General features: G+C 37.3%; 2 protein-coding genes and 1 non-coding gene across 6 annotated transcripts in view; all 3 read left to right on the top strand.

Moving 5' to 3' along the window:
- The window catches only part of LOC134745923 (calmodulin-binding transcription activator 2), a 270,209-nt gene that overhangs the window by 107,274 nt on the left and 136,038 nt on the right, over nt 1-26,897 (top strand). For all 3 annotated transcript variants that reach the window (XM_063680039.1, XM_063680037.1, XM_063680038.1), the window contains one exon: nt 11,302-11,393. The gene's annotated coding sequence lies outside the window, so the exon portion shown is untranslated. The remainder of the gene's footprint in view (nt 1-11,301; nt 11,394-26,897) is intronic.
- Nucleotides 2,091-26,897, top strand: part of LOC134745942 (UDP-xylose and UDP-N-acetylglucosamine transporter) — a 486,381-nt gene continuing 461,574 nt past the window's right edge. Inside the window, exons 1-2 of one of the 2 annotated variants that reach the window (XM_063680085.1) lie at nt 2,091-2,240; nt 2,706-3,741. In XM_063680085.1, coding sequence (XP_063536155.1) covers nt 2,713-3,729 — 1,017 coding nt within the window. In that variant the 5' untranslated portion in view covers nt 2,091-2,240; nt 2,706-2,712 and the 3' untranslated portion in view covers nt 3,730-3,741. Of the gene's footprint in view, nt 2,241-2,705; nt 5,091-26,897 lie in introns of those variants that run through there. The other variant, XM_063680084.1, reaches the window with a different exon arrangement.
- Nucleotides 2,603-2,674, top strand: Trnae-cuc (transfer RNA glutamic acid (anticodon CUC)). The gene has a single exon. It is a non-coding gene; the product is annotated as a tRNA-Glu (tRNA).

Below are 26,897 nucleotides of genomic sequence, written 5' to 3'. Positions count from 1 at the left end.
CCCCTAAAACTTCTATGCATTTGACATTTTGAAAGACCTCCATCTACACTAGCGCCCCTAGCGGCGAAATTAAACGCGGTAGCCCTCATAGCGGTCAGCCGGTCACGCACACTACAACAAACATTGTCTACACATACGCACACAAACAAATATTATCGGTTCGAGAGCTGAGGGGCTCAGACATGGCTGATATTATCGGAAGCGTAGAAAAAACACACATTTATCTTACATTTTACTTCCATCCGACATCCGATATCGGGTAATGTGAGAACAACATTGGACGTTGTCAAGGCGAATGACGGAAGATTTTGAAATGAATAAACTTTGAGTTGTGATGTGAAGTGGAGTGTGAGATTGGGTAATGATCCGTAATAATGGATATTGCTACAAAAATGGCGATGAGATTTTTATTGGGCATATTGTTTATATTTTTTTCATCACACTTGCTCGAAAAAGATCTTATTTCATGCAGGTGTACTGAAGGACAAAGGCCTATATTGTTTCCGCGTTTGTTAGGGATTCTGAAAAAAAAAAAGCTATGCTAAGCTAAGCTAAAAAATGATGGTCAAAGTCCCGCACTTTACTGACGAAACGCTTCTAACAAATTGGCATTACATCGTGACGTCAGCATGTAACGTCGTTATTGCTTAGAAGCCGTGGAAAACAAGGAAATTGCGAGTTTGTCGGAGAAATATTGCGTTTATGTATATTGCCATACAGTATATTTTTTAATAAAATGTAAGGAATCGAATGGTACCATTATTTTGTCCTATTTGGAAGTAATTTTTTTTAAACTGAAGTAATGTATTTATTTATTATTGACATATATTCTTTAAGTTACCAATTCATTGTGATAACTCTTTTTGTATCTATTTGACTAGATTTAGTTATAAAATTCAGCATGTGGAAACAACCCTAGGGAATATTACGAGAAACTGCATAGGGGGCGCCAGGGCGCCACTACCACAATCTCTATCGTGAAACAAGAAAATTTCTTTATCTAACATCTCTGTCACTCTTGCATAATCGAGCGATAAAGAGGCAGATAGCGAATATTCGTATTCGCGTTTCCCGGCAGGTCCTCTGTAAGCAAACCGCCTTGATGCATCAATGTCATATTTTATTATCTCTGAAAACTTGTCAAAAACCTGTTAAAGGTACAGTATGTATAAGTTACTCTATGGTTTACTAAAAAGGCTAGTTCTGCACTCTGGTGGCAGAACATTGCAGTAATATCCCCTATTACAAAAGGTCCAGTTGGACAGTTGAGTGTTTGCTGTTTATATCTAATAATTGTATGTTTACAAAATAAACTTATTATATGGGATCTCATTTATGAAACGCATGTTTATTTTTTAAGCATTCTCAAGAATCTTAATATTGGGCAGATGCCCTGGCTTTGGCCACCTTAGCACCTTTTTCCGCCAGTTGAAATATTGATAAATAGATAATATAATTTTGATTTTGAAGTTTGATAGAAACATTAGAAACTATAATCTTAAAATAATATCTTTGTTTTGTTTTTAAAGCGTTGTATCTATGGTTAAACGAATTAAGTTTGTAATGATATATAACGAATACCGAATACACTTACTAAATTTAGACAATAAATGGCCAAAACCGGGCCAGTGGCCACAACCGGGGCTTCTGCCCTTGATATTTAAGCCAATTTATTTTTTATGACCCATTTGTATAATCTATTAATTATCTTCTCTTACCTCCCTGACTGAAACATAATCATATAGAATACCTATCAGCCGGTATGGCCGGTATTCTTACCAGCAGATTTTCTTAACTATTATTATATCTATCTTTGCTATTAATTAGATACCTAATAAATTAAGCATGTAATGGTGACAGGATTATACGATACGCCATAAGAAACAGGCATGTTAAGAAAATATTTGTTATTATAAATAGTAATTACTGGTAATTACTGTAAATAATAATGCCAGTGAGCGCCAAGGCCTTATAGCCCAATGTTTACTTCCTACAATTTTAATTACACCGCCATCTATACACCTATTTTGTAAACATACTTCGCATCTGCTTTACCGACGGAGCGCCACCGCGCATGCGTACAGCTTCGAGGCCACGGTCACAGATACACAGCGATTGTGTTATCACGCACACTAGCGCAAGCCCCCAAAGTAGTCTAACGTGTTGACTGTCATTATGACGTTTTTAATGTGAATTGAGTGTTTATTAAACCTAATTTGAACTGAAATTGGACGTAACATGTAAGTATTCTATTGGTTTTTATTATTATTAGGCGTTAAACAGAGTTACATGCGTATTTTAATACATATTTTAAGGATAACCTAACGATCTTGGTTAGCCAAGGAAAACAAAATGTGTGTTACTATCGACTGTATTTCAATGCACTGAAGGTTCAAAACGGAGATGCCCTTAGCTTCCGTGATTGTATATTGTCATTATTTGTGTGTGCGTCGGATCAATTTTAGTAATGAATGTCTTCGTAGTTTTTTTAAGTGTTACTAAAATGCTTTTACATGATGTTGATGTGTGATTATCGATTGACCTTTTATTTAGGTCGGAGACGTAACTGAAACAGAAACAAAATTTGGTCATTCTACCATCATCCGATATGGTCTAGTGGCTAGGATACCTGGCTCTCACCCAGGAGGCTCGGGTTCGATTCCCGGTATCGGAATAACTTTTTGTATTTTTTTCTTTTTTTTCAGATTCAAAATGAATATCAAGGCAGCTTTGGCCATATGTATGGTCTTCGTTGGATGTTGTTCCAACGTAGTTTTTCTTGAATTGGTTGTGAAAGAAGACCCAGGCGCTGGAAATTTGGTGACATTCCTTCAGTTCTTATTCATCGCATTTTGCGGTTTTTGTACCGTTGGAAAATTCGGTACTGCGAAAAGGAATATACCATTCAAGCAATACCTGATATTAGTTGGATTTTTCTGGACAAGCAGTGTGGCTAACAACTATGCGTTCGATTTCAACATATCTATGCCTTTGCATATGATTTTTAGAGCGGGATCCCTAATGGCGAACATGGCAATGGGCGTATGGATATTGAAGAAGCAATACCCAGCGTTGAAATACTTGGCTATCTTCATGATATCTGCTGGTATAGCGATATGCACCATACAATCGAGTGGAGAAGTTAAAGCCCCTAGAGAAACGCATTCAGATGCTGAAGAAGAAGCAAGATTGAAATTCATAGATTGGCTTTGGTGGTGTTTAGGAATAGCCATATTAACTTTCGCTCTATTCGTATCAGCGCGAATGGGTATTTTCCAAGAATCCTTATACACAAAACATGGAAAGCATCCTTGGGAAGCGCTGTACTACGCTCACTTATTACCATTGGTAATCTGGCTACCATCAGCTCCAAATTTAATAGGACATGTCAAATTAGCTACAGAAACTGCCCCAGTAAATTTCCTAGGCTTTACAATGCCTGTACAAGTATTATGGCTGCTTTTATATGTAGTTACTCAGGGTCTATGTATAAGTTCAGTGTATGTTTTGACCACTGAATGTGCGTCTTTGACGGTCACTTTGACAGTGACTTTAAGAAAGTTCGTGTCACTTTTGTTTTCAATAGTTTACTTTAAGAATCCGTTCACTCTTGGACATTGGATTGGGACACTTTTAGTGTTTATCGGTACTTTGATATTTACTGAATTATTGCAGAAGTTTGTTGCTCTGTTCTTGCCGGCTAAAGTTGATGATAAAAAGAAGAAGTAGTTTTGTCGTCAAGTTTTTATTTATGTTTTTTTTAGAAGAATAATTCATTTTCATTTGTTATTTATTTTAAAAGCATTTAATCGCTACAAAAATAGTTTTTTTTACATATGTTCATGTTACCAACAAATGTTTCATTTTGTGACCTTAGTTATATAGGTACTTAATAAAAACCAATTTTGGGTGCAGTTATAATTTTCTAAAAGCCTAATACAACCTTCTAATACCTATAGAATGTAAATAAACTTTTAACTATAGCTAATAAAATAAAATGTAGGTAAGTACCTATAGCTGGAAAATTATATAAATCTTTTAGATTGCCAAATTTTCTTTGTATAATCTAATTTATCTATATTAATCAATTTTAATTTATATTCTTATCTGACTTCTTAAAAAATAAATGCTTGTTTGTGATACTTTGGTTATATACAATATTATTATGATAGTAAAATTAATAATATGTGGACAAATATAGGTAGACATTTTTTAAAGGTGCTATGCTCAATTTTTACACTTAAAAGTGCCATAAGAACAACTTTAAATACCACAAAAATATGTTTTGTCCCTTTCAACTAATGCTAAAAACATCAGATATGGATAGTTAAATTTAAATTATAATGTTATAAAAGCATAAATAATTCCTAATTAATGTTTCGCTCTGATAAATTATTACGACTTATTAAATAATGAGAATCTGCTTATGTAATGAAATTTATGCATAATTATAATGATATTAGTTGCATAATAAAGTATCTATTGAAAGATGAGAGAATATTTTTGATTGTCGGTTGATAAGGTTGATATCTAATTGAAGCTATATGGAAATAGCGCCTTACTGACAAGCGACAATAAGTACCCTTTTGGTTGAAAATAGCTCATTTATAAAACAATTCTTCCTTAAAGCTTACTTAAGAACAGATTCATTAACCTTTTCGACGCCGTGTCAAACACAAAAGCCGTCATCCAGATGCCACGTCACCGAAGTGTCAAAACTGAAATTGAACTTTATGCATATGCACGTAGTAGGTATATGTTGCTCTGTGGTATATGATCGATTAATCGGTATTTGGCGTTGAACCTACGGTGCGTATATATCGGTCATTGGCGTCCAAAAGGTTAATTACACTAAATTGACGAGGGGCACATCATAACCCGTTTACAGCCATTTTGTACCTGAAAAAAGTTACGCTCACGCCAACATTATTGGTACAAACTAGCAAATTCTTACTTAAAAGCATGAAAGTAACTTCAACGTATGATATAAAATTTTAAAGGTTTTTTGTGTTCAAAATCAGATGAAAAAAAAAACAAAATCGCCATATTCAGATATATCGGAGCGGCCAAGGTGCTCCTTTCCCAGGTAGCAGTGACGTCAGCGACGTCATAATGACGTATAAATGCTGTTAGGGCTATTGTCAAGGCAGAGTGCGTGTTCAGATATTTTTGAGCACATCGGCCGCTCCGATACATCTGATGGCGGCTTAACATGTAAAAAAACCTGGAAAAATGTAGGTATATTGATTGTCCCGTATAGTTAATGTGATAATTTATAACACGAAGATAACTGGTAATAGGGTCAAAGCATAACGAACTCTTCCTTTCATTTCAATACGCCTCTGTAATGTATAATGTCCATTATACGTAGACCTTTTACTACCCATAGTTGTCAAAGATATCGATTTCAGAATTAAGTTTGTTGCTAACAATTCTGGACTCGAAAATTACTCGATCGATAACAATTAATTGTTCCATTTAAAATAATTGCCACTTCGTCAAAATCATTGCGAAGTAGACCTTAAGGTTAGTATGGTTAGGTTTATATTACGAAGTAAGAAGAGTTCGAGACATATTACGTTTTTCAACTGAGGCGATCAATTTGAGCATTGACACGTAATATAGTAGATTAGCAGTTCTAATTTTGAATTGAACAAAATTAAACTTTATTCTATAAATAGTACGGTTGCGTTTTACACGATACGAGTGAAAATACGAGATTTTAGATTTATAATAATTATCTGCTTGTTGAATCGAAAATGAGGGCTATCGTTTTTTTGCTCACCAGTTGGCGCCTCTGTTGATGGTGGTCCAAAAGACCATGGAGACTGTATAAAGGAGCCAAATCTCTATGTATGAAAAGTGTCCATCAAAAAACAGTAATTAGGCGGCGCCACCATACACCGAAATACTACCAAAAACAACCTACGTAATTTGGTCGGGTTATTTGTTGCTTTATATGGTTCATGTTATACTCATGTCCCAGAGCCTAACTAGCGCCACCGGAGAGATTAGGAACTATTATTTAAAGCTTAACGCGGTTACTTTTACAACAATTCTGCCATAAGAGATTGCGATCCTTTCTATACCATCCATACAAAAGACTAAAGAACAGCTGTCACTGTCAGTCATTGAAGTGACAAGTGACATTTAACATTTCGAAGTATGGAAAAGACCACCATCTACACTAGCGCCCCTAGCGGCGAATTCATACGCGTTAGCCCTCATTGTCGGTTTACTATTTTTGTGTAAGTGCCAGTTTTAACCTGTTTAATGTGATTAAAAGTTATTTCTTACGAAAATGTACCTCCTACAAAATCAACTTTTGATTTACAAAATTAACGTCTGTTTTGATACCGTTTTTTTAATCAGTTACAATTGTAGGCTATTTCTCATACTTTAAAAATGGTAGATTGTCCGAGAGAGTACTTACGTTTAGTAACAAATGTAATGTAAACACTAATCAATATGTAAACAGGCCCTAAGTGTACACGCTTGTATGGGCCTTATCAGATAAAAATAAATTATTGATTATCTCCCAAATGGAGTTAATTAGAATATCGGTGTCTTTGTGAAAGTTACTTAATTCAAGCTCAGGAATGCACCCTTGAAATTCACGCAAATGTGGTATTTTCTATAAAATGGGACCTTATTGTCGATGGCGCTTACGCCATTATAAACGATGCTCCGATATAAATACAATGCCGCGCGACGCTGTGCGGCGTAAGCGCCATCGACAATAAGGTCCCTTTTCATAGAAAATGCCCCAAATAAAATAAAAAAACGGTGTATAGTATGCATAGATGCTAAACTAATTACTTTGCTGAATGTATAACTGTCTGTGTATTACATGGTGTTGTATGTAGAGTTTAAGGCGTAATTAAATTTTAAGATACTTATGAGTTGTTATTTTGTGAATAAATAAATTGACTAATTTATTCTTTATATATGATATATTATTTTTCCTATCTCAGCTACGGGGTTACTGTATTACGGGGTTGAATACACGGTGGCTAAAAAATAAGTGCATTCCCGTTGCCAAGGAGGTTTTACGATTATACTGAGCAACTTTTAATACGGAAACAACCCTGAAATCGCAAAAAAAAATTTAGCAGTGTCATACATTTTGGCTGGTCCATTTTCTATGCGAGATTTCGTGGTTGGTCCCATAATAAAAATTGCTCAGTATAATTCCAAAACCGCCCTGGCAACGGAAATGCACTTATTTTTTAGCCATCCTGTATGTAGGTCATACTGAGCATCATATACTATGGGACCAACCCCGTAATTGCAAAAAAAATGGACTACCATACATTTTGGCTGGCTGATATTGATAGTTTGTATGGGAGAGTCCATTTTTTTCGCGATTTCAGGGTTGGTCCCATATTAAAAGTTGCTCAGTATGACCTATTAGACCTATATATTCACCCGAAAATATTGCAGGACGGAACCCTTCGTGCGCGAGTCCGACTAGCACTTGGCCGGTTTTTTGTGTTCTTCTAAATTTGTCCACGTGTATAGAACAATTTGCGGTTTACTGTACTTATAATAAATGCAAGTCATGACCTTAATATTAAGCGCAAGTCATCTAGAAAAACAGCATGATATCATCGATCTGTTGTAAAGAACAAGGACATAGCGGAATCTGTTTATTCATATGACGTATCAATTATTATATCAGAAATCAGAAATGTTTATTTGCTTATTTAATATCATCCATAGTAAGTATATGATAGTCCGTCTAAGCTAACTTTGCAACGACTTCAACAGAATAAGGAAGTGTCATTAGGTATATAAGTTATAATATTTTCATAGAGGTTGGTGATCATAATAATAATAATATTTCGGGCTGTGCTCGTCGACGTCACTCCTCCTCTGCGACCCTGACCACCGGCAGCTTGGGCCTTGCCCCGCTGCTGGCGGCACCCTACGTTAGGTTTTTTATAATGTGTTTATATGTATTTTGCAGTTTTTTTTTTTTTTTTTTTTTAAGATGAATAGGCAGGCGTTTGACCACGATCCCACCTGATGGTAAGTGATGATGTGGTCTACGGTGGAGCACGCTTACCTATGAGATACCTATTAACTCTTGCCTTGAAGAGCTCCAAATTGTACTACATATTATAAAAAACCTAATGTAAGAAAAATAATGAATAAAGAGAATAATATTTCAGCCTATATACGTCCCACTGCTGGGCACAGGCCTCCTCTCATGCACGAGGGATTGGGCTATAAACCCCACGCTAGCCCAATGCGGGTTGGGGACTTCACATACATCTTCGCGGATGTGTGCAGGTTTCCTCACGATGTTTTCCTTCACCGAAAAGCTAGTGGTAAATATCAAATGATATTTCGTACATACGTTCCGAAAAACTCATTGGTACGAGCCGGGATTTGAACCCGCGACCTCCGGATTGATGTCGGACGTCATATCCACTCGGCCACCACCGCGGAGGATTGTGATTAATGATTACCAATTTACCACACTTTGTCCAAAGACAATAGAGTGTGTAGAGGCTTAAGGGGCCCACTGACTATCAGTCCGCCGGACGATATCGGCCTGTTAGTGATAGTGGACCTGATAGTGGGCCCCTTTATTGTCAATGTAAATTTTGTAGTCACACTGTGGTCACACTCCTGTGAGTCTTTGGACAAAGTCCAACCTATCCTAGTTCTGTGGTCACACTAAATTTACTGCCATCTTTTGACACGGGATTAAAACCAAAAATGAAAATATATAAATTTTTACAATTTTTTAGACCACCACATGACTTTGACCCATGTTCTTTCACTGATATGTGTTAAAATTGTTAAATATCAAACGGTGTCGCCATCTACACGAGTATAGGCCAAAAGTATGGCGCCATTTTCACGCATGTCACGCATCCGTCAGTTTAGACTACTTTTATATGGGGAAGTGGTCGTTTACCATCCTCTTCTTAAAATACTACTGTACAATGCACCCAGGTAGCAAAATGACGTCAGCGACGTCATAATGACGTCATTTATACGTTATAATGACGTAACGGACGTCATAATGACGTATAAATGCTACTTGGGCAGTACCTTGTAATTTTTCTGTTTGACTCTATGGTTGACTGGTAGAGAATGCCATGTGGCGTTAAGCCCGCCTTTTGTACTTTTTTATGTGCAATAAAGTTTAAAATTGATAAACGATTCCTTTGTTATATACTTAGGCCCTGTTTCACAATGTCCAAGTAAAGTATTTGATAGCTAATTAATAAATAAATTAACTATGATGGCAAGAGGCCCGATGGGATGTCCTTGGTTCCTTGGAGCTTGGGACGGATGTTGGTGTGGGATGCTACCTGCGTAGACACACTGGCACCGTCCCACCTCCAACGGACTAATGTAAAAGCGGGCGGAGCGGCGGAAAGCGCCGAAATTTTAAAACGTAATAAATATAAGAGCCTCGGTAGAGAGTATCATTTCGTTCCATTTGGAGTTGAAACTCTAGGTCCATGGGGTCCCAGCGCGCATAAGTTGTTTGCAGAAATCGCGAAGCGTCTGGTTGACGTAACTGGTGACCGAAGAGCTGGCGGCTTTCTCGCACAACGTATCAGCATTGCGATACAGCGGGGAAATGCCGCCAGCATCCTTGGTACAATGCCTCAAGGGCCTATTTTAGATTTAAGCTAGTTATTAATTTCGTTTACGTAGTACCACTGTATATATATATCTTGTATGTAAATAAAAAATGTACAGTTAGACATTTATTGATAAAGACTGCCAGATAATACTACCTTCAGTTGTAAAGGTATTTATCTACCAGTTAAGCTTATTCGAAGATTGTGAAACGCCAAAGATGACTTTATTCATCAGATAAGCGGCATATAGCTTATTCAGGCCTTTACTTGGACATTGTGAAACAGGCGCTTAGAGTTTTACACCCGCAGTACTAATTACTTCAATGTGCTTTCAATTTTTTACTTGCTGCGCCGTTAATCTCCGTCGTCAGCCATTTTAATCCCGCCACAAACATGGCGTCGTAAATAACGCTCCTTCAGCAAAAAATACATTACTTGAAATACTTCAACTAGATTTAAACCCTACGAATGTCGCACGTTATCCGTTAGCACAGATCGCTTGGTAAAACTAGACAGAGCATTTGAGACTACTCGCAAGGGAGCATGCATGAATAGAGTAGTCAATTTTTTATTAATGGTGTCAGTCCATCAGGTTTGTTTTGAGGATCAAAATGTCTATATGATATGGGCAATGGCCTTAAAGCAATACAAAAGTCACAAATGATAGTCAAAATCTGACAATCGCACAGACTAAACGCTCCAAATAAAATGTACATCGTGACGTCTGCATGTAATAGAAGCCGTTTCGATGTATGGAAAACAAGAAAATTGCGATTGGACCTTTCGTTCCCACGTATGGTTGTCGCCGCCGCCGTCGCGAATCGCGTGAAGTCGTGGCCGGGCCGTTAGGGCAAATCCGCCACTGTTTCGCGATAGACCGTTAGGTTCTATTCCTCCCGCGTCTCATAATGCACGATCAAGTAGGGGGTAATCTACAACCGTTAGACCGCGATCGGGCACAAAATTAGTGAGCGCTCGAGCACAAGCTTGGCTTGCGAAATTTCCTTCTCGAATATTCCGTACAATCCCAATTTTGCAGTTGCCACAATGAAAAACAAGCGGAAATGACCCTTTACCCCTTTAACTTACGAGCCAAGTGCAGTTTGAGAGAGCACTCGTTAATGTTGCACAGTGGCGGGGGACGGCGACGGAATTTCAACAAGTTGGACCATTGGACTGTAGCTTTTCTAGGTAGCGTATAAAGCCTTATTCTATTGGGATATAGTTTAAAATCGCTTGTTCCAAAGGTAAATGGTTCAGGGTGTTTGTGGAAGGTTAGGTGCAGCGAGAGGCATTCCTGACGAATGTTGCCAAAAACTGGCCAGTTTTCACCTCGCCTTAATGTTTTGCTTGCTATAAATATTTTTTATTAGCTTCGCGGTAAGAGTTTAGGTAAACTTTAGGGGTTAGGGAAAATATATGTACATTTCCACGGCTACTGTTTTGGTAAATATTGCATTTAAGGCGGTTATTACACTGGTGGCCAATTCAGAAACGCATCAGAATAATAACCATCGTAATCTTAAACTTTATCTCCGGTCAGACGGTCCAGGTGGAAAGAAACCACAGGTATGAATCCGAACAATTCCTCGGAGCACCCCGTTATACGAGCGATAGAAAGTGCTGAGCGATGGTTGGTCAAAAACATCTTAGTCATGACATTTTAGTTTTAAAACTCTTTTCTTTCTTCCAGATGGCGAGCCCATCAAATTGCCGGAAAACTTGGAGAGCCTGCCGCGCGCTGAACACTTCGCTGCCCAGAGGCACCGCTGGAACACCAATGAGGTAAGGACATTTTTATTTTCCAGCATCGAAACAAACTTAAGATCATAACCATATTCCTCGCGTTATCCTGGCTTTTTGCCACGGCCAAGGGCCTGACACTTTTCGATAGAGAAAGATAGTCTTATTGCGATTCCTATAAGAGGAAAGAGAAAATAGTGCCATGCTTTGTCCTTATCACCGACCGGGTTATTTTTCATGGTCGGGTTATGGCAGTATAGGTAGGAGGCGATGGCGAAATACCGAAATTTATAAGAGTGAAAGAGAAAAAGGATTATGCTGCCATACATTAACCTGTCAATACATGTATATGTCTTTCCCCTGGTCGTTCGGTTTCATGTCTATAACTACTATACTATGTCTATGGCCACGGCTCATAGGAGCCTGGGGTCCGCTTGACAACTAATCCCGAGAACTGGCGTAGGCACTAGTTTTTACGAAAGCGACTGCCATCTGACCTTCCAACCCCGAGGGGAATCTAGGCCTTGTTGGGATTAATCCGGTTTCCTCACGACGTTTTCCTTCACCGAAAAGCGACTGGTAAATATCAAATGATATTTCGTACTGTTCCGAAAAACTCCCCGTTTGAACCCGCGACCTCCGGATTGAAAGTCGCATGCTTTTACCACTAGGCTACCTGACCAGCGCTCTGAATCGAAACAAACTTAAGATGCCAACCAGTAAGCCAAGATTTTATAAACGCGTATCGAGTTTTAACTTCCAGCACCTCTCTCGCAGCTTCTTTCATATGTCAAGTCAAGCTTGAAATCAATGTCGCACGAGTTGTGACAATGTGCATATATTATTGTCTACGTAGACCTGCAGGCTCCTTATAGGCTATAGATTCGAAAGACGATAGATGCTCTGTTATTTAGTTACTTTTACCAGGGAGTTCGAAAAGAATCAAACCGGTCAATTCGAAGAACGTGATAATTACTAGATCTAATAGATACGTTATAGTTTAGTTCTCAACTAGTTCTTAATCTTTTGCAGTTCGATTCGAGAAACCAATTGTCATTTCACGCTACAATTATTGTGACGTTTTGGGATATACACTAGATATCCATTGGATGTCTAAGTAATATCTTAAGCAAATCTTCAAGAGATCGTTCAAGAGGACATTCGTAATCGCGGAAATGTCAAATTTGACATGACTTTCTTAATATCTCGTTATCGTTTTAGTTACATATCTAGTAGATCTTTTTTTTTTTTTATTGAAAATTTAACAAAAATTATAACATTATAAGTACCTTAATCTAATGTTCGCCAAACTGTGAAACAGTTTGTTGGCGGTGCGCTCTAAAATAATCTTAAACTAAATAGGTACACTAAAATTAAGTAAGCAGTTAAGTAGTTAGGTATAGCATTAGGAACATACTTATACGTAGGTATCTTAAATCTATCATGCGAGACGGTATCAACTGTCCATGCGTAGATCCTATCTCGTTGAGATAAGGTCCACGTTTAGTAACTATTATATAAAACCTAAGACGAAAGCCAGTTGAGAGACAATGACATTTCAATGGTATAGTTTTTTAATTTTAAATTGTATTACCTTTTTTATTATAAATATAATGTCTTAAACACAAATGCTGCCCTCAAAATTATTTTACTAAACTCCTTCAAAGTGAAATACACTATTTAACATATATAAATTAAATTAAATTAAATTGTCATTTATTTCAGGCCTAATACACCCATATGTGTTAGTAACTTACATAGCTAATAAAAATAATGTTAGTGCTATTACAAAACAAATTAACATGCAAATTAACTAATGACTAGGAGCTAACTTAGGGCTAGGACACACCGGACTACACTATATAGATTAAACCAAGGTACTGATAACAGTGGTGATAATGTTGTCTAAGACAGATAAGCCTAATAGACTCATACCACGCTCTGATTGTAAAGTAAAAAATATAAATGAGTTGTTAGGGAGAAAATTGCCTTGAGGAATTAAGACCGCTTATAATAGTTATTTGTGCAATAAGAGAGGAAAGTTGGTTTTTCTTGCGAGTGTTTATTTTGAGTCCCGAGAAAGCGAAAGACTCAAAAACACGAGATGTAAAATAACGAGTTATAAAAGTATGAAGTGGCAGTTCATGGCCTTCCCTAAATTAAAAAGCTACTTTGTTTCACTCCCTGGAGTGAGGAAAGTCGCACTTTCTTCACTCCCTGGAGTGACGAAAGTAGGCTTGTGCTGCTGAGGTGAAAAATCATTTGTGTTATGAAGTCAAGTTTAAAATCGAGATTGTACAGTTGTTTAAAAGCCAATTATTTAGTTACTTGTCAGATAGGTACTTATACATAAATATTGGGACAATCTTACCTCAATAACCTAGGTAAGCTCAAAAAGGCTTGTGTTGTGGGTACTACACGACGCTATTATATAATAGATAGCTGTTAGATAAATCCGAAGGGTGCGCGACAGCCGCCACAGTCTCCTGGCCGTCGTGGCAGGGAGATGGGACAGTGCACTTATTAGGCACTGGACCTCCCAACATCTTAGTTTAGGTACCAACATAGTAATTTAAGTATATTTGTAACTAACAAAATATGGATTGTATTATCGTCCGTTTTTTTTTTTTTTTTAAATACTCAAATACATATAAAACATTGATAACTCAGGAACAAATAACTGTAAAGAACACAACTTACTTGGATTTGAACCCGGACCACTATAGACTAGGCTGCGAGGCCGTCATTTGCGTATATATTTAGACGTAAGACCAAAAATAAAAATAATCTAAACTATTATTTACAACGACGGGACTTAATCGCGTAAAATAAGTATTAAATTCACCTCCGACGTTTCGAGGACGGCGTTGTCCCCGTGGTCTCGGAGAAGACTGGCTAAAGTTGACATCAACAATATCGAAAGTTGAAAAATCGAATATTGTGAGTGTTGTGTGTCGACCCGGTAACATCCCTAGTGCGCAAAACGTTCAAGTTAATAAACAAGACCAAGTGCGGGTAGTTCGAAAAACTCGCGCGCCTAGAAGATGTTGATGTCAACTTTAGCCAGTCTTCTCCGAGACCACGGGGACAACGCCGTCCTCGAAACGTCGGAGGTGAATTTAATACTTATTTTACGCGATTAAGTCCCGTCGTTGTAAATAATAATGAGTAAAAATCGTGAAAGTTTAAATCAGTATTTAATCTAAACTAGGTGATACCCAAAACACCAGGGAGTAGAGTCGTATTATCATACTCCATTAGTGAAAATGTCATTGCCGATTCATTAGCATGACCTTAACTTTATTTCGGTACGTTTGGCTCATTCAGACAAAGGGCAGGTTTTTGTGGGTTTTTGTTTACCACTTGATTTTCGGAAATTAATGAACTAGTGAACTAGAACTCGCAAACCTCATGGTATCATGGTTATTTGTTTATCGTATGGCAATATAAACTGTGTTTTTTGTATAACAAATTATTACTTTACTTATATTTATTTGTCACAAACATAATAACATTTCAAAGTCAAAGTCAAAATATTCTTTATTCAAATAGGCCTAGCAACAACCACTTTTAAATTGTCAAGTTTTACAAATATTACCTTAATCTAAATATCAGAGCAGTTAAAAAAAAAAAACTGTTTATTTCAAAATAAAAAGAAATTACAAAATCTACTCTCAGACTTAGCCTAATCTACACTCTAGATCTTAGTTTATTGATGCAGTTATTATTATTCTTAAAAACATTGAATTATTATAGATATGTCAAACTTAATAATAAGAATTCACAAAAGGATCGTCAAACACCAAAATTCTATAAAAAAAACAAGTCTAGAAACTTTCTAGAATAAAAATCTAAATTTCAAAAAATACGGATTACATTGAATTATCAATTTCATCATTAGTAACATTAATTATTTTCAATCACAATCCCACGGTGTTTCATCAATCATCATTCATGTAGTCTTGTGTGCTATAATAAGCTTTAGAGATAAGTTACGTTTTACATATTTTTTAAATTTATTAACAGATAATTCAGTGATGATATTTGGAAGTTTAAAATACGTTTGGAAGTTTAAATTTAAAATACAATAACATTTTCAAAATTTAAAATATTGCTTTGCCGCTCGAGGGGATAAGATAATCATAAATATAAGTATGTATAATCAAAAGGTAAGCTATTTATAAATAATGATCCTTACAATAGGATCGATCCCGACATTTGAGTTTTTTTCGCAGATATTTCTAGACATCGCAGGTGACTTACATGTGACGTTTTTCTTGATTAATAAAGAACATAGATCTGCGATTTCAAAAGATGGAGCAAAATAATAAAATAGAATAGGCTATAATAGGTATGTAACTATTGTGAAAACAATAAAAACAATACCGTTTACAAGCAGCAGATAATACTTTCTTCTTGCCAAGGGAAAAGTTTTCATGAAAAAGTTTGAAAATAGACATAGACATAGACATAATTTATTGGTAATAAGGTATTACAGGTCACAATTTTTTGTTACTTATTTCTACACATCTTACATCTTTTAATTATATCACAAATAAATATTTTTTTATATTAAACAATTCAATATTACACGTTACTATTCTTTATAATCTATTATACATATTACACTATTAACTATTCTTTATAATCTATAAATTCTTTAAAACTATAAAAGCTTTGCTTGATTAGCCAGTTTTTTAGCCTTGCTTTAAAGGAACTAAGCGTTAACGCTTCTGTGATATAGACTGGCAGCTTGTTGTATACTACCGGACCACCAACATATATAGTCTGTCCGGTTTTATTTTATTTTATGTGAAATTGTTTTTAGCAAGTGCGCGTTTCGAGTGACCGACGCAGAATACGAGTTTAATTATGATTTACTTTCGAATACAAATACAAACTAAACATAACTCCAACAATAACTAACATTGGAATAAAATAATTCAAAACCTTTGTCCCAGTATCATGCATATGCCCGCTATGTCCGCCGTAGGACATAGCTCACGAATTAGCATATCTTCCTTAGACCTAAACAGTTTTAACTACAACCACACAACCAATAAACTTTCAACCTTATGGCTAGTAGATAAGGTTAGAATTATAGCGACATAGTATGGACGGTTGCAACTTCAGTCGCGGAATACATAGCCTGCTTACAGTTACTCCACGCATCTCATTAGCAGTGTTAATCTAAACACTACTAGATGTACTCGACTGTGACGTATAAACCTGAGATACCTACATACAGTATATACATAGGGAGGATGAATTAATAGGGCTTTCCATAAGAACTACCTAAAATCCATATAGCACGAGTTGCTGAAAGGAAACAATTTTTTTTTTTTTTGATAAAATAACTTGGATGCCAATCGATCATGTTACCATCTAGAATCAAAATACTTCTTAGAAACTAAACAAGAATAAACACAAATGAACAATATTAAATATGTATGAAGAAAAATATTTTTTCATAAACTATAATGCTGAATACTGAAATAAATAAAATAAAAATAAAATTAGTTCTGCCACAGAACTTCAGCAAATGCTCCAAGATCTGAGCAACGCAAGCCTTCAAGTTGGACTTCAAATGAATCGTGCAAAGACTCAGGTGATGACTAATAGCACGAAACGTACGGTCGAAGTTGACGGGCAGATTATACAATATGTCAACGAGTATATATATTTGGGCCAGTTAGTCTCTTTCAGCGACAGGCAAGACAAGGAAGTTGAGCGCCGTGTTCAAAACGCCTGGAAGAGCTACTGGTCCATGAAGGAGCTAATGAAGGGGGACCTTCCAATGTCACTAAAGCGTAAACTCGTTGACATGTGTATTCTGCCTGTCCTAACCTACGGTGCCCAAACATGGTCGCTCACCGAGAGTCAGAAGTCCAAATTGAAGGTTTGCCAGAGAGCAATGGAGCGCAGCATACTAGGTGTCACAAGGATGGATCGCATCCGAAACACTACACTGCGCTCCAGAACAGGCATAGCTGACGTAGGGGAGAAGACCGCTAGGCTGAAGTGGGACTGGGCAGGTCACGTCTGCCGCATGCATCCGGATAGGTGGGCTAGTATAGCCACCAAGTGGATGCCGCAAAAGAAGCGCGGACGTGGCAGGCCCAGGCGGAGATGGCGGGACGACTTAGACACCTTCACTAATAACTGGCCGGAAACAGCTCAACAACGGGAGTCATGGAAATCTAAGGGAGAGGCCTTTGCCCAGCAGTGGGATACTACAGGTTATTAAAAAAAAAAAAAAATTAGTTAATTTCAGACCATCCGATCCATATTTTGTTAGTTTATCAGAAAAACTTACATCCTATGTTAGTACTTACAAAAAACACAACAATTTTTTTTCTATTAATTACATAGAAAAAAACTATAACAGGTAAATATTCGTGAATAACACAAAAATATATCCTTACCAGTATTCGCACCCACGACCTCCAGGATCACTACTGACTACACTAAGATATTTGTTACCAAGTGTTACTGGGATACTCGTAAGAATAGGGTTTTTATATTGCCACAAGTCATCGCGTTCGCGCGCGCGGGGGCATTCATCCTCACACCCTAGCACCTAAATGGTCGCGTACTGTGCGGTTTAAGAGGAATTTCCTCCCGCGTACGCTTCGGCTGTGGAATGAGCTCCCTGCCGAGGTTTTCCCGAAGGGCTACAGTATGGGGTTCTTCAAAAAAGGAGTGTACAGGTTTTTAAAGGGTCGGCAACGCGCATGTTATATCTCTGGTGTTGCAGGCGTCCATAGGCTACGGTGACTGCTTACCATCAGGCGGGCCGTATGCTTGTTTGCCACCGTCGTGGTATAAAGAAGTCAAAAACTTTTGAACCTTTGGTAGGGGCCTAAAAGCCAATCTGCGTGGTAAGTAGGCTAAAACAGAGATATGAGACACTCATGACGGGTTGCATTACACATGAATCACCAGCGATTTACGCCTCGCTTAATAGTGTGTGTGTACTGTAATTAACTTAGTTGTGTGCACAGGTAGCTAAGGCAGCTGTCTGACTGACGATTATAAGTAGAAGCAAGTATTTTCTATGAGGCAATGTTTAGTTTTAGAAAAAATATTCCCTAGCTGTGCTTTTATTTACACAAGATTTTGACCTAGCTCCGAGAATCTTCGCCCAGATTTACCTCTTCGCTACTAAGAGGTATTTTCCTCCTTAGTCAATGTTCAAAGCTCACACACACAGTACACACATACAATAATATTGGGTTGCTCATTTTCGTGCTGCGCAAAAATAAAGATTCGTTAGTTGCTTTCTCGCTACGCCTCGGACAGCTGCCTTATGTTGTGGCATAACTAGAGCTAAGGGTTTGACTATTAACATAAGGTGCGTTGGGGTATTCGTGGTAGAATATTCGCGATCCCAGGGCGCCCCCCCGAACGGCATACTGTGGGAAACGCCGGTGTGGGTTTAGTGGGTAGGCTTCTACCCACTAAACCCACACCGGCTGCTTTCTTTTCTCAATGGAAAGAGCCGGGAGGTGAGAGTCCCACATACCCCCCAGAATAGGCCCACCTCAGGTCAGGGGGACGATGCGTACCACTAACAGCATTCCCACAAAAAAAAGGTGCGTTCGGGTAAGATTGAATGGGTTTTTCATGAGGGGTAGGATGAAAAATCGCCCGTAAAGCTTCGGCATACGGCATTACCCCAACGCACCTTTTTTATATAAAAACTAAGATTAACATTAAGAGACTTGGGGTGACTCTGCCCAATTAGAAATTACCTTTTCTCACTTTATGAAAACCGAATTTACAAATTACATAAAATAATAGAGTTTAATATGTTAAATTAACTTTTTTTTACTACTCGATGCGATGGTTAATGTCTGTGACCACTCCTGTGTCTAATGTGACCACTTTTTAAAACGATGGGTTTAGTAGGTTATAGTTTTTGTATTGTTGTGCAAATTTAATCAATTTTTTCATTGTCCATATTCATTAAACATGTTAGTAGAATGAATTATTTTTCTTTAAAAAACTTAGTGAAAATTCAGAAAGTTGTCTATTCGCTGAGATTATTTTTGCCAAAGCGGACTGGGTTCTTTTAGGATGCAAACGGAAAAGTGCTAGGACGCCTGATGTTCAGAATCTCCAGCATTTTAAAAACGTTAAAGCGATACTATAAAATGCGAACGAAAGTAATTCAAATTGAATTTATTTTCCGGCAGTTAACTGCGGCGAACGTGGCTTAAACCCCGTAAATGCTGTTCCACACGCTACTGGCTTATAATATTTGAGATGTACTTCTTAGGATATATTCAGTAGGAATATCGTTTAACAACCTACTGTATTTTTTACACACTTTTAATTAGCTTCACTGCGTATATTTATTTGTATGTTTGCTTCTAGTCTCCTCCTTCTTCCTCCTCGCCTTTTCCCGTTATACGGGGTCGGCTTTCCTTATTCCGAGTCTCCAGGCAGTTCCATTATGAGCGTCTTCCTTATTTATAGGTAAGTTGTTGTTTTGTGTTTGCTTCTACTCGTAGTCTCCTCCTTCTACTTCCTCCTTGCCTTTTCCCGTTATACTGGGTCGGCTTTCCGTATTCCGAGTCTCCAGGCAGTTCCATTCTGAGCGTGTTCCTTACTTAAGTTGTTGTTTTATGTTTGCTTCTAGTCTGGTAACTTAAATATAAACCAGTTTCTGGTATCTGATTCAGTTGAAATTTGGAATACTTTCGTAATTTCGATGACAATGATTGCAATGTCTTGATATGCTAACATGGAGCTGATCTGATGATGCAGTCGGAAGGCAGCAAATGGAAAAACAGAAACAAATCGAATTTAGGCTCAAGAAGCACTAGGACATGCAAATGAGCTGAAGTACAATCAATAATATGTGTGTCACAAAAAATATTTTTACCTTCCATTATTTTTCATACATTTCACGGAAACAAGTCTTTGCATAATTACACTTGTTTTATGGATGTTTCCACATGCGCGTTTCTGACTTATGAATCAATTGTTTCTACTATCATCATCATCATCATATCAGCCTTTTATCGCCCACTACTGAACATAGGCCTCTCTTCCAGTACGCCACTTGTCCCGATCCTGAGCTAATCTCATCCAGAAGTGACCTGCACTTCTCTACAAACCAAAACCTAACTCTACTACACAACCTACTAGTTGGTTAGTTTTGCTGGGCATTTTCCGCAAATCGACATCCATTTTATTTTGCGTGAAACGAGGTAGCGCTACTCTAACCACCCCAGCTCCTCCACGAAGCCTAGCAAAGTCTTCAGGTTGCTAGTTGCCTCCTTTAGTGTGCATGGATTCCCTAGGTATTTGCTCCTATATACTTCTACCTGTTTACAGTCTAGGAGAATATGTTTTGTTGTGTCTCCTTCTTCCATGCACGCTCTGCACATGGGGCTGTCAGTTTTATCCATATTGTGTACACAACCTACTACTCTACTATACAACCTAAAATAAGTAATTAATTTGAGCTATCGTTTTGTTTCATCCTCTTGACCGCGGCGAGCTGTGATTGTTTAATTTCATTATAGTCGACTAAACCGTTTCATAATGAATATTATGGTTGAGTTGGGAATCCATACATGAAAACTACCCAATTAAGGTTTGGTATACGGAATTTTAATTCAACAATTACAGTCGACGAGTAGAAAAAAGCCTTAAACATTTTAAGACCAAGAACGTTATTCTGATTTTGCAATTTTTGCAGTTTTAAGTAATTGTTAAAATTATGATTATATTGTGAAAACCATGACAAGACTCGAAGTGCATTTTGTGCACCACCCATCGCGAGCGATGGTTTTATATCAATATCAAAACCTTTACTTACCTTATTTATGATCAGAACAACCACTCACTCACACTCAAAAGTGTTAATCGGTAAAAGTTAGCCCCAAATCGATGATCCTAAAATAACTTGCCTGTTTCTGGCGTTTGAGTGACCTTATTGACCCTATTAAATTCGGAGCGGGTTAATAAATCCAACTTTTAATGACAGGTATAATCAATTTTAATCTAATTTTGGGTAAGCGGAGCAAATAAAAAGCGAAAAAAAGTTTTAATATTTGATAAATCGTTTAACTATTTTTCCTTGATTTTTAATAAAATTGCAGATTTACAGGTATTTACGAGTAATAATTTATGTAACCCGACTTTGTTTGAAAAATAAAGCGGATATATAAATATACAATATATACATGGAATACTCCTAAGCTGTCCATACCCAAAAAATGAAAAAACAAAGCGAACTTGAAAACTTTACTATCCAGGCAATGTAATTAAATCGATTTGATAGAATAGCAGTAAGTTATTTTATTTTACTTTTTTGTAAAACGTATCACTGTTTTCATAGCCTATTGTCTGTCAGACTTGTCAATCGTTGCTCTGATGAGGGCGGAGGGGTTTAGAGTAACCAAGGCGACCGCGCCTTGGTTACTTTAAACCCCTGGTTTTATGGTATTTAAAATAATCATAAATATATTTAAATGGCATTTATAAACCCTTTTTATAATGGGTCATTTACTTAACATATTAGTAGAACGTAGTATAACATTTTTTCTAATAAACTATGCTAATGTTGTCGCCTGGCTGACGAGACAAGATAACAAAAAAAATTGGTTCACCCTTTGTCTACCATGTTCTGTAAACAGTACCCTGACAAAATAAATGTCATGTAAAATTATTACAAGCTTTTTATTGCAATTTACCTATGTAAGTATCTATGTATGTAGGTACTTATGTATTAACTGGGTAAATCTTGCAAGTAAAATTTGACCCTTTTCCCGACTTCCAATGAAGTTGAAAATTTGAATACACACATGTAAGTCGGGTCACAATGCAATTATGGTACCATCGAGCTGATTTGATGAGGAGGTGGCCATAGGAACTCTCTAATAAAACAACAAAACCTAATTGTGTTTGGGGCTTTTAGAATTGTCTCGATGAATATGTTGCCTGTGGAAAGAAAAGTACAGTAAGCGATAAAAGCTTGTACCAAAAATTTTATAATTTTTGCCAAAAACTTATCTATATCTTAAAATTTTCAGCCCCCAATTCAGCTTCCTTGTACTCCTGTTAACCAATTTCGCTCTGTGTGCCTTGCTATTATTTCTATAATTACGTATGCTCGTACACAAAATAGTTCTAATTAGTGTATTCATTGGACTGTTCTCAACAGCGTACAGTCAGCGTGATAATGAGGCCTTAGAAAATTAACGCTAATGAAGTGACTGTACAATAGAAGCATGGCGGTAAGTGGGGCTTACTGTACCTATTTGGAACGTGTATTTACTTACTAAAGAAGGGAAGATAATTTTCTTTGAGTCTGTATGTGGATACAGCCACTTACCCAATACTTACCCAATACTTAATAATATCGTCAACAAATGTCCAAAAAATACACACACACACCCACACATTCACTCACAAAATAATGTACACGTCACACATAAATTAATTGCACAATAGTTTTTATATTTCTTGCACCAACTGTTTTTAAATTAAGCGTTGCATATTTTTATGTAAGGTACTGGCAGAATACCAGCGATGTGGCTTGCCGCATCACAATGCTGAGCCAGCGCCTTTTCTGTGCCACGACACATGGCTTCATAAAGTAATCCATACTTCCATACTAATATTATAAATGCGAAAGACTGTCTGTCTATCTGTGTGTTCCCTCTTCACGCTTAAACCGCTGAATAGATTTAGATGAAATTTGGCATAGAGATAGGTTGAGTCCCTGAGAAGGACATAAGATAGTTTTTATCCCGAAAATCATCCCTTAAGAAAGTAAAAAGCGGGGTGGAATTGAGATAATTAATGAAGTGTCTGCTAATTTGTGTGTATAATATGCTCAAATTGAATAATTGCTATAAGATTTTCTCCAGGCGCTATTCTTACTCTAGCTGGGGTTACTAAGTCCACGCAGACGAAGTCGCGGGCAAACGCTAGTAGCTAATAGTTTTTAGTAATTAAGTTGTTTTGCATGTTCTTATCTCGTTCTTTTCAATGTCATGTATGTTGTCAATGCCATGTATGTTGTGGGTATGAATAAATAAATTATCTATCTATCTATCTACAGCGTTGTTTTGGTATTCCAAACCTATTTGACATACTGTTGTCTTCTTCTACCTAATGGCGTTATCCCGGCCTTTGCCAGGGTCCGATTTGCCTTTCTCCAGTTTGCGCGATCCTGGGTGTCCTCTCGTGTGAGCCCGTTTACGCTCATATCAGCTTTCATGACATCGAGCCATCGCTTTTTTGGTCTGCTGCTTATTTTGTCTTTTTATATAAAGTAAGGACGCTTCTCGGGGCCTGCCTGCTACTTGGTGGTCCACCGTGTCAAGGGATTTAGAACGAGTCCGATTAAATCCACAGACAACCCAGACGGTCCTGGCGCATGAGAATGAGGAGAGCCGACCCCAAATAATGGGATAAAGGCAAAGACAAAGAAGAAGATATAAAGTGAGGACGCTAAGCACGCCCGTACTCGTTATGCTGTCCCGCCCAAGATTGCGGACACTGTCCTAACAATTGCCACCCTCAATCTTAATGCCAATAAATACAAGTGACAAACGGTCAACTATTGGAATATAGGTGTCAGACGCTCGGTTGTTTACCTAAAACCTGAAATAAGTTGGACAGCAATTCACGAATAGCAAACAGTTTAAATCAATCGTCAATGAATGAATGCATACTGCTAAAACTATGTTATTTAAACTTGAGATCAAGCGAACTTCTTGACACACACTACACTAACTTCGAGGTCAAGGTCATTCAAACATCAACAAAACCATCACCAAAACAAAAGTTCCCATTTACGCCACAAACGCATCTTCGCAAACAAAAAGCACTTGATATTGCGTGCCTAAAATCATTAATCGTGCTTCGGAACGCGCCGAAACGAAGCCACGCTTCCGACCATTAATAGTGGTGGTCACGTTAGGGGGTCCGTTGTATCTCTAAAACATGTGGATTAGATTGAAGTCATATTGGTTCGTTTTTTATAATAAATTGTCTTTGAAATTATTTGTCAACGATTCTGGGGATGGATGAATAACGGCGATCGCGTTAAAGGATCTGTTGTAATCTCTAAAACATGTGAATGATGTTGGAGTCTTATTTGTCGATCGTTAAGTGTTTATTATAATTATGTACCCAATAGCTTTTAATACTCTTTTTTACATGCAATATATATACAGTGGTACTACGTAAACGAAATTAATAACTAGCTTAAATCTAATATAGGCCCTTGAGGCATTGTACCAAGGAAGCTGGCGGCATTTCGTCGCTGTATCGCAATGCTGATACGTTGTGCGAGGAAGCCGACAGCTCTTCGGTCACCACACAATCAAACGTCAACCAGACGTTTCGCGATTTCCCAATAGCTTAATTTAGAACTATTCACAATACAATCAATTTATTTACTATATCTACTTGTAAAATATATTGCCTAAACATTTTTTTTTAATATTGATCTTAAATGTCGTGTCTGAATAATGTTCCAGGTTGTGTTTACACACATAATATTTGTTTTTACACGCACTTAGGTACTGGGAATAGTTTATGATGCGTGAAAGTTATCAAGTTTGAGGGTGAGCTGTTTTTTATGAGTTTTCTACTCAATTAAGCACATGTAGAAGGTGTACTCTCTTTCATAGTAGGATAAGTAAGGTCGGTAACGCTGTCGTCTTACGTAAGAGTAAGCGAACAACTCGCGAACGCGGTACGTAAGATGTAGTGTAGGGACGCCCGGCCGGAGGCAGGCGGGGTGTCGATCACGTGTCGCGTTCATTCAGCCCACGCGGTAGGTTAGGTTCGTTAGGTAGCTTCTGATGCCCGAAGCGCAAACCGCCCAGATATAGGAGCCCCGCGAAGCGGGGCTCCGTCTAGTTAAGTAGTGAAGGGACTGTTTTTGGAAAAGAAACAGTGCGATGATACCATGGTAAACATAAATTACCTATAGACCCACATATTTTTTTGGCAACTTTATAGTTCCTAGTAATGAACTGAGAATGTTAATTCCTGGTAAGTAATCATACTTGAAAAATTCTTAGTTGGCAACTATAGATGTGTAACAAGAATAGTCATTCGTCTTTGGCAACTGGTTGTGTAACAGGATTATTCATTACTTTCCAGTAACTGGTTACCAGTCATCGCGGCCGGAGGGGTTAATTTAACGTCAAAAAGTATAAAATTTGGCAGCAAAAAGTTACAAAATCTGTTTTTCATTTGAAATAGTGACAACCCTAAAGTAGACGTGCTCGATTTCAACCCTAACGACGCGGCGCGAAAATTCCATTACGCGAATTAAAATAAATTCCGTCGTAGGATCAGAGTGGCGTCTGCATCTCGGCAGTAACCAATGGTTACGATACGCGATATTTGCAGTCCTTATGCGTTTAAGGAGCGGTAAGGTACCGTTCGGATTGAGACTAGGGTAGACTCGTATTATTCGGTGACATGCCTAAGAGTGAATTAGGGCCTTTTAAATGATCCTCACGGCAAAGCCGCCGAAGCCGTGAGGTCCCATTAAAAGGGCCTAATTCACTAGCTTTCCTCGGTGTCATGCTTCAAAAAAAACTAGATGCTTTTGAAATGTGGCTTTATAAAAGAATGTTAAAAATATCTTGGGTAAATAAAGTATCCAATAAATAGATATTAAACAAATTAAAGAAAATGAAAGTAGTGCTAACAATAAAAATAAGAAAAACAGCTTAGTTCTGACATATCTATAGAAATAATAAATACCAAATATTGAGAAGAATATAATAGAAGAAAAAATAGCAAAAGAGGTACAGGAAGACCTAGAACAACATGGAGTAACAATATTAGGGATTGAACCGTTACTAAGGACGCCGCCACTCTTTCTAGAACGGCAAAGAGTAGAGAAAACTTTCGCATGATGATATTGATGATCGCCGACATCCGATAGGATATGGCACGATATATGTGTCAACCTATTTAATAAGCTACCGAACAATATAAGAGAACTGCCTAATAGTAAACTTAAAAGAGCACTTTTTCAATGGCTGCTGTCTTCGACATTTTATTCTATTAATGAATACCTAGTTAATCAACAATAGCTAAGTTATGTTAAGTGTGTAAGTGTGTGTGTGAGAATTTTCATAATGTTTATTTTATTGTTGTTGATATTTAATTTATTCAAAACTAGTTTAAGTAGGTTAAGTTAGGTATATATTACACTAAAAATTTGCATGCTGCATGGTCAGTTAAGAAAGATGGGACTTGAAAATGCATATTTTACAGAAACAACTTGTATATAATCTTTTTTAACGCAAATAAATGATTATGATAAGAAAAAAAAACAAATACATATACGAACTTTCCTTTTATTGATATATACATAGTAAAGTTGTCATAAATAGAAACGTTATATACAGCACTGAATACAAACCACAATTTTATCAATCACCCATTAATTCATACTATATTTCCCCTAACACAATTCCAACCTTTCAAAAAAGAAGACACTGGAAAAAGAAAACACCGTAGGTACTTTTTATTGTCCACGGCTCATTAGCC

This window comes from Cydia strobilella, chromosome 12, assembly GCF_947568885.1.
Source record: "Cydia strobilella chromosome 12, ilCydStro3.1, whole genome shotgun sequence".
In the NCBI taxonomy this organism is placed as follows: Eukaryota; Metazoa; Arthropoda; class Insecta; order Lepidoptera; family Tortricidae; genus Cydia; species Cydia strobilella.
This window is presented reverse-complemented; position numbering and strand designations above follow the sequence as displayed.